The sequence below is a fragment of the Sciurus carolinensis genome, chromosome 8 (genome assembly GCF_902686445.1).
Source record: "Sciurus carolinensis chromosome 8, mSciCar1.2, whole genome shotgun sequence".
In the NCBI taxonomy this organism is placed as follows: Eukaryota; Metazoa; Chordata; class Mammalia; order Rodentia; family Sciuridae; genus Sciurus; species Sciurus carolinensis.
Genome location: NC_062220.1, coordinates 23,835,420 through 23,851,540, shown reverse-complemented (window position 1 = coordinate 23,851,540; position 16,121 = coordinate 23,835,420). Strand labels below are relative to the sequence as shown.

Below are 16,121 nucleotides of genomic sequence, written 5' to 3'. Positions count from 1 at the left end.
GTAGGTTTGTTACATCTCTGCAAACACAGGAGCAATGTGGTGTACCACAGCGACTCTACAATGGCTACATGTCACTAGGCAAGAGGAACATTTTCAGCTCCATTATAATCTCCTGGGACCACTGTCATTGGTGGTTGGCCTAAATGTCACTGTGCAGCACATTTCTTGTATTTTGACAAATTGCAAGATGGCTGCCCTACTGTCATCATACCACTAAATTCCAGGCAGGAAGAGCAAGGAGGAGAAGGTGAGCCAGCTGAGTTGGCTGGTCCACGAACTTAAATGTACATGTTATTGGTTGGAACGGTGTCATGTGGCCACACCCAGCTGCAAGGGAGGCTGGGAAATTGCTCTATAGTTGGGCAAATTGCTGCCCCCAAATAAAAGTGAGTTCCGGTGTTAAGGAGGAAGGGAAGAGTGGATGTTGGGAAGGAGTCAACAGAGACTGTGACATCTTTTCTGAGGGGCAGGGAAGATCTGATGGACCTCTTTCTGTAGGTAATCATAAAGTCACAGAACTTTCCAGATGTTGTAGACCAACCCTCTAATTTTACAGTTGTAAATATTGGGGATTCTGGATAATGAAGTTTGCACAAGGCCCATGTGACTGTAATGGCTGAGAGAAGACTAAAGCCAGGGTTCATGCCGAGTTCCGGCTCACTGCTGCTTCCCCAGGACTGAGGGGCCACTGCCAGATCTCCTCTGCAAGCCAAGGAGATAGGGCCTGGGAGTTAAGTGTGTGAAACTACAGCTCAAGACTTAGACATGTAAGTGGTAGAGAAATTACAGAAGAGTTTTCTTTCATAAAACCTTAAGTTTTTTTTATTTTCTTAAGTATATAATGCTAAATAGGAGCTCAGTTTTTCTACCTTCTGCATTTTTTTTTTTTTTTTTCCTTTTCCCAACAAACTGCTCTTTTTAGGTCTGTTTTTTCATCCTTTTCACCAGTAAAATTTATGAGCATTTATTTAAAAGAAAAAAAAAACATTGGAAAAACTGAAGAGAGAAAGAGCGATTATACATATGGAAAGTCATAAAGAACCACAGCGAATGTGCTGCGGTTATTGCTTTCTTAAGAAAACAAACCAACCAGGCAGTTGGAATGTGAGAGTCCTGTGTGAGGCCAGCCAGCGGCAGAGGCCGAGGGTGATGGGCCAATGGCCGCCATCCAAGAGGCCAGTGAGGTGCCGTCCACTTCCCCCATCCTCCTCCATCTCCCCTCTGATGACCACTTCAGAAAGAGGCAGGGCCAGAGAGAAAATGACTTTATAAAAAAAAAAAAATTAAATGTAAAATGCTCCTTTAGAAAAACAGGAAGGCCCGGGCCGTCAGCTGGTACAGGCTGTGAGAGAATCTGGTGAACGTGGGTGATAAGTGCTTCAGGGCTGGTCAGCCAGACTGACACGATGCGTAGGAGGGAGTGAGAGGCCTGTGGCAGACCAGGGCAGGAGGTCAGCCAGGGGCAGGCCCAGCGGGATGGATCTGTGGAACATGTTACCGTTCCCAAGGATCATCCCATCTGAGAACCTCGAAGGCTGATCTGGCTGCCTGGATTTGTCCTTCCAGCCTCCTCAGAGGAACACTGCTTGTCCCTTTGTTGGTGTCTGAGAGCCAAGCCTGACTGCTGCCCCTCGAAGACACAGTCATGGGTGTGTTGGGACAGAGGCTGGGGTGAGCTCTGCGGAATGTTCCCCAGCAACAAGTGCCTTTCCTGGGCCGCAGCCATGGGTTCTACTGACTGTCCACACTTGATGTGGCAACTCTGCTGCCAGCCTCTTCCGCCTGGTCCCCCAGGGTGGCCTGCCTGAGTGGGACATGACTGCCCTCCATCTCAAGCCTGGGGGCAAATCATGTTCTTCTTGGTTGGTGTCTTGAAGGACAACTCTAGCCTGTTCGGTCTTCCAAGTTTCTTTCCTGAGTATTTGGAACCACCCCTGGAAAGACTAAGAGGTCCATCCCATTTGACTTGCCCCCGAGTGGCCTCTTGCCTGGGGTCTGCAGTTCGCCTTTTGCTCTTCTAACCAGCTTCACCAAGCTCTGTGGCCCTCCTTCCACTTCCCTCCCCCTCAGTCCTCCTCCCTGACTCCCCCAAAGCATAGCTAAGACACTATAGGCGGCATTTTATAAACTTGTACTTGGGAGACCCAAGGAAAATACATTACAGAAAATTAAGAAAAAAAAAAAAAAAAAAACCTTAAGCTGGACCCTGGATATCTCTGGTGTTAGAGATGGTGCTTCATGTCCTTTCACGGGCTCATCTCAATAGGCCTTTGCCCTCCTTGACCTTCTGTTGGCTCCCACATTGCCCATTGCCCCTCCCCCTAAGTATGCCCCCAACTGTCCTCTCAGGCTGAGCAGAAGCACCCTCCCCATTTGTCCTTGTACATGGTGGCTCATCCCCTCTTGGCTCTTCTCTGCCACAGGCCTCCATTCTGAGATTTGGGCTTTGTCTTGACATTTATTGAAGACCTGTCCATCTGGGCCACTTCAGGATTCTAGGACATTTGATTTTTTTTTTCCCCATAAAACAAATCAAATTGAACCCAGCACCTGGCAGTGACTCCCTCTTCAGTATAGATCCCAGTCTGGTGGTTTCTTTTGGGGTCATGAGCCTTAATGCTTTGCCCGTACCCCAGCTTTGGGACTAATGGTCCCCAACTTTGCCCTTGCTTTGGACCAACATGAAACAATCCCATGGTATGGGCAGGCAGAGCTGTGGCTTCCTGCCTCAGCTACATTCTAGAAAATAGTCTCCAGCAAGAGATAACTTTTAGTTTCCTGAGGCACTCTCAAGGGACCCAGGGGATTAGGCTTAGCTTTCCCGAGTCCGTCTCCCACACTATGCTGCCAGCTTCCTGTCAGTGATTTCAGCTTGTAGCACTGAACTCATCTTTTCCCACCTCATATATGTTATATGATTTGGGGCATCTTCTGCTGCTAGTTGGAGGCAGAAAGAGGCATTCCATTTTTGTGTGTAGCACCCAGGGGTGCTCTACCACTGAGCCACATCCCCAACCCTTTTTATTTAGAGACAGGATCTCACTAATTGTCCAGGATGGCCTCCAACTTGAGATCATCCTGCCTCAGCCCCTCAAGTGGCTGGGATTCTGGGACCGCCACCACTGTGCTTGGCACAGCATTCTTGGTGAGTTGTGCCCATCCCCAGACATCTCCCTTTTTCAGAGGGCTTGACTTTTCTGGAAGGCATTCAGGAAAACCCCAAAGTAGCCGACATGGCCCAATATGTGCAGTGTGATCAAGAGAAATTCAGAAATGTAAAACAGATTTACATTTGGAAACAGAGAACTATCGTTTCCATAATGCAGTCCGGAGACACCTCCAAAACCTTCATTACTAGTATGAAACAGGAGAAATGCTTGAGGACACAGTACTGAGGAATGAGGGACGTCCCTGAGTATCAAGTAGGACCAGGCTCCTGGCCTAAGAAATTTACAGTCTCCTTAAGGAGACAAAAATAACACCCCAGGAACAGTGAAGGAGAAATAAATGTGAATTCTGGGTTTAAGTATCAGATGGATACGTACGTGCCCTTTTCCCTCCCTCCCAGTTGAAGCCAGGTCAAAGGCTAACCCTTGGTGAGCCCTCTCCTTGAGTGCCCACTGCTCTTGTGAAACTTTTCATATAGCATCACAGAAAATGTGCCATCAGGGTCTCCTATAATGAGGACAGTGGCCCAGCAAGTCTCTGGCAGTCTAAGCCTGTGTCACCACCAGCTTCTCAGAGACCTAATGGAGAACCCAGTTAGCTGCCCTGCTAGACATGAGCCCCGCAAGGTCAAGGCAGTCTGCCTGGGCATTGTGGCAGTGTGGAGCCAGTGGCTAGGCCAGAAGGTGAAGAACAAAAGGGTGGGCATTCCAAGAAGGAGAGAAAAGAGGCACAGAGGAAGCCCCACCGGGCAGTGAGCTCTGCCCGGGGCTGAAGCTCGGGTGAGGCCAGTACATGGGGTCGGGGGGACACACTTCGTGTCTGCTGAGGGGATATTCCAGGTATATGGCCTTCCTAGGCTCCAGACAGTTGCGTGCATATGCAACGGTCACTGCGTCTTGGCCTTGGAGGGCTGACCAGGAAGCGGGTGTGGCGAGGAGGCAAGAGCAACAGATTTGAAACCTTTAGGACCTCCTGGGCTGTCATTAGTGACACAGAGCAGGGCCCCCAGGTGGTGCTGGTGAACCCCTGGGGGCCCCTGCGGATTAGGTGGATTTGAGTTACATGTCTCCACGATGAGATCAGCAACCAGAGCCAGGCAAATCCCCCTTGGTGAGTTCCTGTCTCTCCTGTGCGCTGTGCAGTCCCAACACGGGTCTGGCCCTGGCTCCCATGGCCCTTTCTATTCAGATGACATCTGGCTCTAGTTTCTTCCAAGGGTACCAGAGACCCTGGGGTCCCATGGTGATGGGGTGGGGGCAATGCTGGCCAGAACTGGGTTCCTGATTCAGTTGCTGCTGCTATAGCCTGACTCCCACAAGACCACTGTGGCCAGGAGTGGGGCTGGGAAGTTCCTTTCAATGGCCTAGACCCCAGAGGGGGACGTGCCCTGCACAGGGCTGGACAAAGCCAAGATGGTGAGGAATCAAGCAGTTGCAAGAGCTGGATGAGGCTGGGGACCCCAGCTCTATTCTAGGAACAGAGCTGCTAGTCAGGGGCAAGGGAGAAGGGGACACCGAACACAAGGCCCCAGTTGGTGTGGCCTCGAGAAGTCCTGGCCCCTTTTCCACTGTCCAGTAAACGAACTGGACCACAACCCAGCTCTGGGTGCCCGGGGCTGTGGGCCACATGCAAGTCCCAGCTAGGAGACCTCAGGCCCAGCTGATCCTCATGGCCAAGTGGAAGCCTGGCTTATCTTTCCAGCTGCCCCATTCCCTGCCACTTTATCATATCAGAGAGGGTGAGAAGGTGCCAGAGCTCGGAACCCCCACCCCTCCTCCCTGTGAGACTAGGTCCAGGTGCAAAAGGAGCACAGCCCTCAGGCACAGCCAGGAGAACGCTGCCCTGGATTTAAAAGGCCCAGACCTCAGTGTCAGCCTCAGTCTGACCTTAACGGCCGCAGCATGAGGGGACTATTGGTTTTGAGTGTGCTGCTGGGAACTGTCTTTGGCTATGAGGACTTTGTGGGGTAGGGGCGTGGAGAGGAGGAGAGGCCAGAGGGGAGACGGGGAGGACTCACCCTAGCCAGTGTCTGGAGGAGACAGACATGCAGGAACCAGCCAGAGAGCACGGCTGGCACCACCCTGGGGCGGCAGGCTGGCGGGGGTCCAGGTCTCTCAGGACAGTCTGAGCCTTGGAGATGAGGAGGAATTTTCAGGAGAGGAAGAGAGAGGAGGCCTGGCCTGCTTGGGAGAGAGAAAAATTGTTTAAACAGATGGGGACGGCAATAAGTCTAGGATTTTCCAATATGGGGAGAACCTGGCCTCTCAAGACAGAAGTCTCTGTGGTGCCTCTTCCTGCTCCAGCCCAGAGGACCCAGACTGGGGATTCCAGGCTGTCTCTTGCCTGCTCTGGGGAGTGTTTGCAGCCAGGGCAGGAACTGGCTCGGGTGCTCAGTTTCCCTCCTGCTTTGCCCAGGCACCAGGTGCTCCGAATCTCTGCAGCCGACGAAGCCCAGGTGCAGAAGGTGAAGGAGTTGGAGGACCTGGAGCACCTGCAGGTCAGAGGTGGAGAGACCCTGAGACCCCCTGGTACTCCCAGGCTACCCACCCTCCTGCTTTAATCACGTGGCACCTCCCAGAAAGGAGTCACGGGCCCTATTTGGAAGTGACTTCAACCCCCCAGTTTCAAATCTGGCTGCCCGGGAGCATCTGACAAAGTGCTAGAACCCCTTTCCATTTCCCTTCTCTGTCTTGCTATCTAGAAGCCTCTCCCCTCTGCTTCCTAGGCATTGCTGTGATCATGCTGGACTCTGTCCAGTCCCCAAGGTTTTTCTTCTTTCTCTGCCCTCAACACCCATGCTCCATCCCCATCTATACTGAGGTTTCTGGCACCAACACCTGCTCCCAGGTTGGTCCTGTCCCTGCTGCCTCTCCTGTCTGATGTCTAGCCCACTGAGGCAGCACTGGTTTCTGTCCTCCCCAGCTGGACTTCTGGCGAGGCCCTACCTGGCCTGGTTCCCCCATCGACGTCCGAGTGCCCTTTCACAGTATCCAGGCTGTCAAAATCTTCCTGGAGTCCCACGACATCAGTTATGAAATCATGATCAAGGACCTGCAGTCACTGCTGGACGAGGAACAGGAGCAGATGTTCGCCTTCCGCACCCAGGTCCAGTCTACTGACACCTTTAACTACGCCACCTACCACACCCTGGAGGAGGTAAGAGCAGCCCTTGGGCCACTCCCCACAGGCACCCCTCTGCTCCTCACAGCTGGCAGCGTGCAGGCCAGAGTCAGGGCCAGTCTGTGTGTGGGAAGCACCTGCTTTGTTTCCAAGGGGCTGGCGTGATCCAGGTCATGGCTCCATCACATTGCAGGGCGGTTGAGGGAGCTGTCTGGGCGCCCAGAAACCATCAAGGCCTTTCTTCCCTTCTTTCCCATCTTTCCCATCTCAGATCTACAACTTCATGGACCTGCTGGTGGCTGAGCACCCACAGCTTGTCAGCAAGATCCAGATTGGTGACACCTATGAAGGTCGACCCATTTATGTGCTGAAGGTAATGGGTGCCCACTTATAGATGTTCACGGGCACACATGTAAGAGTGGGCATCCATATCCGGGCATGGGCTGCCATGGGTCTCAGAGTCTCACACTCATACTGTTATGCAGACCTGGCCTGAGGGGCAGTCCCATAAACCAAGCCTGAACCTGAGATACCTGGAGAACAGGTGGTCTCTGGCCTGGGGAGATTTCTCCTTGGGGAACCCACCTGCCTCTTGCCCATTTCCCTGCCTCTTCTCTAGTTCAGCACTGGAGGGTACAACCGTCCTGCCATCTGGATTGACACGGGCATCCATTCCCGGGAGTGGGTCACTCAGGCCAGTGGGGTCTGGTTTGCAAAGAAGGTAAGGCTGGGGAGGTGAGGAGAGTTCTTGCCTGGCGGGTGACTGGTACCAAGGCCCATAGAAGCCCTGACCTCCCCTCTCCCTTCCAGAAACAGTGACAGCAGAGGTGCCCATTGCTCTACCATGGCAGATGCCTGATTAGAACACTGCCCCCTCCCTCTCTCACCTCCCCCACCAGATCACCCAGGACTATGGCCAAGACCCCACTTTTACCGCCATTCTTAATAACATGGACATCTTCCTGGAGATTGTCACCAACCCTGATGGTTTTGCTTTCACCCACAGCAAGGTACAAGCTTTCTGTTCTTAAGGAAAGTGGGATGCACTCTGGCCTCAACCTCACAAGCGACTCACCCCTAATCACAGCCCCCTAAGTTGAGGGAAGAGTGAGCAGAACGGTCCTCCTGGACAGGATTCTCACCCTGACACTATGGACATTTCGGATGGTGGTTCTTTGTTGTGGGGGGTTGTCCCGTGCATCTACCTTCTACCCACTGGATGCAGCAGCACCCCTTCCCCTCCAGCTGCAAAACCAAGAGCATCTTTGGACACTGCAAAATGACAGACAAAAGTGTCCCCAGCTGAGGCTCACCACCCCAGAGTTTGCTTCCTGGCCCTACTTTTATTTTTACCACAAATATAGCATCTGGTACACGTGCGGTGGGTTGGCTGATCCCTTTTCTCTCCTCAGAATCGCTTGTGGCGCAAAACTCGATCTCTCACATCAGGCTCCTCCTGTGTTGGGGTGGACCCCAACAGGAACTGGGACTCTGGCTTTGGGAGTAAGGCCCAGTGTGATTTAGGGGGCAGGGATGGGACCACCCAGAATGGCTTCTTACCCTCCTTGGTCCAGTTGCACCAGCAGTGAGGAAAAGGTAATGGGGTGTTAACTCAGTCTCTGGGCTTTCCAAGTTGGAAGTCCTCATATGTAAAAGGAAGTTCCTTCTAGATGGAACTAAGGTCTGAAAGCCCCTCTCAACTCCTTCCTGTCTTGGCCACATCGCTGTAAGAACCCATCTCAGCTCAGGCCAAACCTGGCTGGGAAGGGAGGCAGGTCCCCAGATTATAAGATGGCTTTGACCTTTCCTTAATGAGGGCCTGGACCCTACCTCTCCCAACTCCATACAAAGCACTAGAAGCTACACTATTTGTGCTAGTAAATGCCAGCTCTGCCCTTCACCCTCCCACAGAGGCCGGCTCCAGCAGCAACCCCTGCTCTGAGACATACCATGGCAAGTACCCCAACTCAGAAGTGGAAGTCAAGTCCATTGTGGACTTTGTGACGAACCATGGGAACATCAAGGCCTTCATCTCCATCCACAGCTACTCCCAGCTCCTCCTTTACCCGTATGGCCACACAACAGAACCAGCCCCTGACAAGGAAGAACTGGTAGGTGCTGCCTATTTGCCCTTCATCCCAAGGGCAGCTTGGGCAGGCCTGGGTTTTCACCCCTCAGAGCTGCCCGATGGCTGAGCACCTATGGTGTGCCCAGCATCCCCTTCCTCCCTTGTACCCCTGGTGATTTGGGAGGACCAGCTCATGGACTAGCCTCACTTTCTTTCTAGGAAACTGAGGCACAGAGTGGTTGAGTCACTTCTGTCATGTGACAGAGCAAGGGGCAGGGCTGGGCTTTAAACTTGCAGCACTACCCTTGGGAAGGGACAGCCAGCCATATTGCAGGAACAGAGGACCATGGTGTTGCTGATGACCCACAGGGTGGAACAGGTTCTGGGTTTTCTGTGGGTACCTGTGTAGGATCACCCGCCAGCTGGGCTACCCTGCCCATGACAGTGGCCCTGCTTGTGTGTTCTGCAGGATACACTGGCCAAGTCTGCTGTGACCGCCCTGACGTCTCTGTACGGGACTAAGTACAAGTATGGCAGCATCATCACGACGATTTGTAAGTGCTGCACGATCTCTCCAGGTGGCTCTTCCTGTCCAAGGGAGCATCCCCGGTGGAAGGAAGTAGCCAAGCGCACCAGACCTAGGAGCACGGTGTGCACACAGGTTCCTTATGTCGACAACTGCTGGCTTGGCCAATTGGAGAAAGGGAGAGCCTTCTCCTGACATCAGCTTTGTCTTATTTGATGTTTTCATTCGTGGGCTCCTCTGAGTGCGCTTGTCACTTCACCTTGTCAGGCCTCATGCGTGGATGGGGTTGAGAACCCTGCTGGAACTCACAGATCCCCAGGACATTCAGTTAAAGAAAACACTTCCCCATTGCCCTTTCATGAGGGAATATACTCCATCTTTCCCCCACTTGCTTCTACTGTCCACGTGACACCCGTGGGAGAAGCATTACCACATGGAAATGGAATCTAGTCGGCAAATGTTTACTGAGCACCCATTCTGCGCCAGGCCCTGTTTTGTGGGCTGGGGATATAACCAGGAGCAAAATAAGCAAAGATCAGAGAACTTATGCTCTAGGAGGGGAGACTGACCTCCATCTTAAGTAAACAGTGGAGTAGGTTAGGGGGGAACAACTGGCACCAGAGCAGGGTGAGGAAATCAGGAAGCCCCGTGTGGAGGTTAAAATCTGGCGGTAAGAGGCAGGTGGCTGGAGGCAGGTGACAGTGAAATTTGGGCCATTGAAGGAAATGAATGGGAAGCCAAGAGGATATCTTTCTAGGAAAGAACTTTCCAGGCAGAGGAACTTTCTGGGTAAAGGTCTACTATGTGTTCTGGCCTGGGGTATTTTGGTCATAGCTAGGAAACCAATGTGACTGCATGGAGGACTGGAAGTCCGAAGTGGGATACGGGGGACAGAGGGGGTGGGCTGCACACCCACCTCATGTACTTCCTGGTCCACATGCCCAGGTTTTAGGGGGTGAGTGGGTCACAGTCTTCAAGGATGACTTCATTTTTTATCCCAGGCCTTCTTAGAAACTGTTCCAAGCCCAAAGATTTTTGTTGCATTTGACATCATCAAGTTAAATTTTTTATTTTTTATTTTTTTAAACTAGGGATTGAACCCAGAGGTGCTTAACCACTGAGCCACATCCCCAGTTTCTTTTTATATTTTATTTAGATACAGGGTCTTGCTAAGATGCTTAGTGCCTCACTAAGCTGCTGAGGCTGACTTTGAACTCGAGATCTTCCTGCCTCAGCCTCTCAAGACACTGGGATCATAGGCATGTGCCACTATATCCAGCCATCAAATTAAATTCTAATATGCAGCCTGACTCTCTCTTCCCAGCTCAATTTGACTGTGGCTTCATTATCCATGGTTCCCTGAAAACCTGGAAAACTTTCTTCCTGAAAGACAGACCCAGGGCTTTAACTTTTACTCTGACTCTTTGCACTTTCACCTGCAGACCAGAGCCCTCAGGGAATTAAGTCTCCTTCTCTAAACAGAGAATTCTGGTATAATTAGAGGTGTCCTTAAGGTGACTATTGGATGGAGAGAGTTTTCAGACAGGCTTTTGCAACTGCATTCCTCAATGAATAGGACAACCTTGCTGGCCTCCTGTTGGGGCTTCTTGGGCTTCAACTCAGCAGGAATTTCATAGAAGCCAGGCTACTTGGACAACAGCAGACCTTGCTAGACATAGACTCTACTTAGCATTGCACAAGGCTTGGGGCTTTGGGCTGCTAACCTGGCCCATGTAGATAGTTCCAAAGTGACTTACCCTTCCTCTGTTTTTGCTCTTGCCCCAGATCAAGCCAGTGGAAGCACTGTTGACTGGACCTATAGCCAGGGCATCAAGTACTCCTTTACTTTTGAGCTCCGGGACACTGGGCGCTATGGCTTCCTGCTGCCAGCCTCTGAGATCATCCCCACGGCTCAGGAGACATGGCTGGCTCTTCTGACCATCATGGAGTACACCCTGAATCACCCCTACTGAACTGGCCCGTTGGCACCCTTCTTCCTCCTCTCTGGCCCCACCCAAATAAAGTCTGAGCATACAAAAAACAGAATCTTGGGGCTTGTATGTGGAATGCATGTGGCACACCCACCTCTTCAAGCTGGGGCAGAAGTGATTCAGTTCCTGCAGACCTCACTGGAAACATGGGTGGTTGGACTAGAGAACCCCTAAGTCCCCTGCATCCCAGGGTCCCATATCCCAGTGGTGTCTGTTTTACTTAGACCACCCTGAGCTCAGCTCATCAGGGGTGATTTGTGCATATCTTAGAAGCAGGCAGCTGCCACAACTGCTAACCACATGCCCAGGACCCCATGGTGACAAAGAATTCAGCTGGTTATATCCATTGTCTATAAAAGCAATAACCTGGAACGTGAGATAGAACCATACTGGTGACCACAGATGTTGCAGTCAAGTAAGACAGATCACTATAAAGCAAGATATGGCCTCCCACTCCTTAATTACATTGGAAGAAAATAATTGGGTGAAATGAAATCATTTGCCTGAAGATAAAGAATGAATGCCAGCCTAGGGACATTTTTATTAATTGTAGTATAGAAGGAAAGTTCTGCCTTTAAGAGGAGAGTGGTTCACTTTTCATTGCCACATCCTCCAGCATCCCCTGTACGTCACCTCTGCCCCCTCCAGTTCCCATCCCCTGCCTTTCTGTTCTCCTGCCCATATCCCCTACATCTCCTGAAGTTGGTGTCCCTCCCTGGGCTTAGGAATCCTGAGGACTGTGGCAGTATACTAGTGACTAGCACCACAGTACATGGAATACCCCAGCTTTTTAAAAAATAAGAATCTACTTTTTTGCTTCTTCCCCCATATGTCTTAAGAGTGAATGTGGAGCTGGTCACTGCCACAGAAGTCACTGGGGATGCTAATGGGCAGGGGCTGAGGGTCTGGGTGAGGATGCAGACATCTCCCTGAACTGGCCATCTCAGATCTCAAGCTGCCTCCAGCTCCACTGACTTGAATCTCGTCCTTTTTGCAGAAAATGGTCTGAAAGTCAACAAAGTTTTTCAATCTTTTTTTCTTTTTTTCCTCATTTTAGGGACCTGAGGGAGTTTTCATCTTGGAGTCATATTTTAATAATGCTTTTGCTACCAAACATTCTAAAAAATAAGAACAAGACTGACTGTACATGCAGCATACATAAAATGCATATGTAAGTTTATGAGACAAGGCAGAAGGATAACCTAAAGATTTGAAAACATTCTCTTCACGTTCTCTTTTGGAAAACTTTCCTCCTCCATCCATACAATAAGATTATAGATCAGCCAAAACCCGTCGTCAAGTTTAGTTTGACCAAGTAGGAAGACAATCACCTTTTATTTAATAAAGCCCGGTAAGAAAAAAAATTTAGTATGATAACTTTAGTAATAATACTCTTAATATCAATAATAATAAGTGCTTATTAAATGGAGACACAGAAGTCATGAATACTTAAAATTTTTTTCAACTGTGATAAGAACTTTACATTTTGTTTGCAGACATATATTTTTACCAAATGTAAAAAATTACGAATAAAAACATAAAACAATAAATTTAGAAAATATTGTAGCTTACATGAAAATATTAATAACCTTGAGGGGTTCAAAGTGCAAGTAATAAAGGGGGGCTTAAGGAAAAGACTAACATTTCAAAAGATAAACAGGCAATTCCCAAGAGAAGAAACAGAAAAAGTCAGCAAATCAAAGAAAGATAACGACCCTCAGTGATTTCTTGCACATGAAAGAAAAACAAAGTTGTCATTTTTTTCTCACTAGCTTGGCTTAGAATAAAAGACTGATGACTCAGTGTTATCAACGGCAGGAAGGAGCAAGGTCAGTCACATACTGTCGGTGGGAAGATAAATTTGTGCCACCTTTCTGGAGGTCATATTTGGCAATATAAGACATTTAAATATACTGCTTCTTTGACCCAGAAAATCCACTTGGAAGAATTTATTTTATAAAAACATTTGGATAAGTTAGAAAGTATGTATGCACAAAATTGGAATAGTAAAAAGTCAAACAAAAGGAAAAAAACCTAAAGAACGATCAGTATTGATACTAATATGACACACGCCCACGATGGAATATCATGAAGTAATAAGATCCATGTTGATGTGGACAAAATGTTCACAGCACATTAAGTGAAAGAAGCTGGCTACAGGTGGAAGTGTTCCAAAACTGGATTGTGGTGATGGCTGTTCAGTTCTGTAGATGTATTAAAAATCCTTGTATACTTAAAATGGGTGAATTTGATGGCATATGAGTGGGTTTTTAAAAAAATAATTTGGTCAAATTAGGAATACAAACAATAATAAATGTTGGCGAGGATGTGGAAAAAAAGAACATTTTTACACTCTTGATGGGTCTGTAAATTAGTACAATTACTATGGAAATCAGTATGGAGGATCCTCAAAAGACTAGGCATGGAACCACCATGACACAGCTACACCACTCCTAGGTATTTATCCTAACAAGTTAAAGGCATCATACTATAGTGATACATGCAGAGCCATGTTTACAGATGCACAATTCACAACAAACTATGGAACCAGCCACGGGATCTATCAATGGAAGAATGGATAAAAAAATAAAGTGGTATATATACATAATGAAATTTAATTCAGTCATAAAGAAAATATGTCATTTGCAGGAAAGTAGATGGAACTTGAGAACATTGTTAAGTGAAATAAGTCAAACTCAGGAGGTCTAGGGTCATATAAAATTTCCTCTCATGTGTAGAAGCTAGAAAGGAAAAAGGAAAAGAAAGGTGCAGAGGGCAGGGAATCGCATGAAAAACAAAGGGAGATCTATAAAGGCAAGGGACCAGGTGGGAGGGAAGATGCGGCAAAGAGGAAATACTAGGGAATGTTGGCCAAGTTATATCGCTATATTGTGTTTAAGTATGAATATGTATCTTGCCATTATGTAGAGCTATAATGTACTAATAAAAATACAGAAAAAATAATTCAACTGCATAAGTAGTATGTTGAATATGAATCCCGATTTTGTTTAAAACACACACACACACAGGCAATGCCCAGGGCATATTCCCCAATAATATGTCTAACTTGGGTAGTGCTAGTGGATTTGCTCTTTATAATTTTCAGAATTTCTTACAATGTGCTTTTATAATCAACGTTTATTTGGGGATGTTTATCTAATACACACCAGATAATGAATGTGTGCATAAAGTTACCTAACATCAACTTCTTTTCAATATCAAATATCTAAATGGCCATCTTAGTCTTTGCTCAGATTCTTTTTTAGAATTTGTCTAATCTCACTACTTCTGTTCTGGCATCTTATTTCACCATCTTTCCCAGAACACTGCAGTTTATCTTATCTTCAGAAAAATTTACACTCCAGATATAGCTGAAAGCAGCAGTGTTACTATCAGGACAGGGATTACTGAGGTTCCCGAAGCAGTTCCCGAAGCATTCTGCTGTAGCCCCAGTGGAAATTCCCAAGAGCCTTCTGCTCACATTCAGTTCCCATCACAATCTTGGGAATTGATTATGCTAACACCTATTCTCCGGGGCCCCTCAAACATCTTTATTTTTAAGTGAACTCATTTTACTTCTTCCTTACACTGTTACAGGTGGTTCTCAAATGGGGCCGTTGGTGGGCCATGAGAATCTTTCAGGTAGTCTCCAAATTAACACTCAGAAATGCATGTCTAGCTCTCTGGCTTTGGCCCAAAGTTAAAATTGAAAAGTCATTGAATATGATCCAGATATGACCTCACCGGTCCCTCATCGAGTGCAGAGCTATTCATCATCCTGGCAATTGTTCTGGAGGGCAAGTGGGACTAGGTGGATCTGAGGATGCACAGGGGCTCTTGCTGGAAGGACTATGGGAACATCATTCCCTGAACACACTACGACCCAGATGCTACTTAGAGGAAACTGATATGACCCACTATAACATTCAGAGTGGTCAGGCCAAGGAAGGTCTCTGAGAAAAGTACAGAGCACACATTAGATCTAAAAAACCGTCAAAGGGTAATGAATTCTTCCCCAAAGCTTTCAGGATCTGCACTAATTTGGCAACTCAAACTGTGAGCATCATCTAACAACCCCAGAGACCAAGACTGCCAAGTGTTTATTGCCAAAGTAAAAGGAGAAAATTAAAAGTCTCTGCTTAACCACATCTGTGGTGTCAGCTACATTTTTAGAACAGTGTAGTAGAATAAGGGCTCTGCCGAATTGGGCTGCAGGCTTGCCTCTGTTTCCCCAGGAAGCCCAGGCCTGTGGCCATGGGTCAATTCTCACAATTTATTTTTCAGCCTGAATTAGAAACATCATCACAAAGGAAAGAAGAGATCAGACACAAAGCCCATCCGTATGGTTTATTAAATGAATAGTTCAATCTATCTAGAAAACAGCCTATGGCCTCCCCACCCAATCTGGTTAAGTTCGTAACTCTCATTCTTGAAGTAGAAGCTCATGAGGTGTCCACCGACAAAATAAACCTCAGAAAGCCCGGAGCAATTTTCTTCAAGAGAGGACCCTGGACACTGACAGCGGAAGTGTGCAGACACATTTCAGGGCACAGATATTTTCAGTTCCAGTACCTTTTGTGCAGGTGGCAGGAGGAAGCCTTCCTGTGGAATCTCAGTGACGAGGAGGGAAAGAAGTCAAGGGCAGGCTACATTTCCACTGGAAGGCAGAGGCACTGCCAGGGAGACTAAACATGGCTGTGCCTACTCAGAGTGGGAAGCTCAGAGCAGAGTGCCCACAAGAACATGCTCCGCTGTCCTCAGGCTGGGTTCTAGCTTCCTATCATCTACTCAACGATTCAGGGTGAGCTGCTTCATTCCACCCAAACATCAGCCTCCTCATCTGAAAAGGTAGACTCCTGCCTCACAAGGACTGCCCGAGAATGAGTCAAAACACACTGGAGGGCTGGGGATGTAGATCAGTTGGCAGAGTGCTTGCCTTGCGTGTATAAGGCCCTGGGTTCAAGCCCCAGCACCACACAACGGAGGGCAGGGCTGTGGCTCAGTGGTAGAGCACTCGCCTAATGTGTGAGGCAGCATCATGTATAAGTAAATAAAATAAAGGTATTGTGTTTATCTACAACTAAAAATATTTTTTAAAAATACAATGGAGAATCTAGGAGAGCTGTGTAATACACAGTAGGTACTCTATATGTTGGATAGTATCTGGAAACCTTCGAGATTTGAAAAGAAAAATCTCTCTGATGGGGACAGCAGTAACTCTGAAGGCTACTAAGACAGTGGAAGCAGG

At 48.3% G+C, this 16,121-nt stretch overlaps 1 protein-coding gene across 1 annotated transcript; it reads left to right on the top strand.

The window, feature by feature from the left end:
• The first annotated feature begins 5,069 nt into the window (after positions 1-5,069).
• On the top strand, positions 5,070-10,855 carry LOC124990912 (carboxypeptidase A1). The gene is made up of 10 exons (XM_047561448.1): positions 5,070-5,134; positions 5,584-5,665; positions 6,091-6,324; positions 6,560-6,661; positions 6,908-7,009; positions 7,188-7,298; positions 7,701-7,791; positions 8,200-8,399; positions 8,826-8,910; positions 10,668-10,855. Exons 1-10 carry the CDS (start codon positions 5,070-5,072, stop codon positions 10,853-10,855), a joined length of 1,260 nt encoding a protein of 419 aa, XP_047417404.1.
• The last annotated feature ends 5,266 nt before the right edge of the window (positions 10,856-16,121 follow it).

Excerpts from the sequence above, each read along its gene's own strand:
- LOC124990912 (XM_047561448.1), top strand. The coding sequence starts at position 5,070 with ATGAGGGGACTATTGGTTTTGAGTGTGCTGCTGGGAACTGTCTTTGGC. Across the intron at positions 7,010-7,187 it reads GGGTCTGGTTTGCAAAGAAG|ATCACCCAGGACTATGGCCA; the intron begins GTAAGGCTGGGG and ends CTCCCCCACCAG. Across the intron at positions 7,299-7,700 it reads TTGCTTTCACCCACAGCAAG|AATCGCTTGTGGCGCAAAAC; the intron begins GTACAAGCTTTC and ends TTCTCTCCTCAG.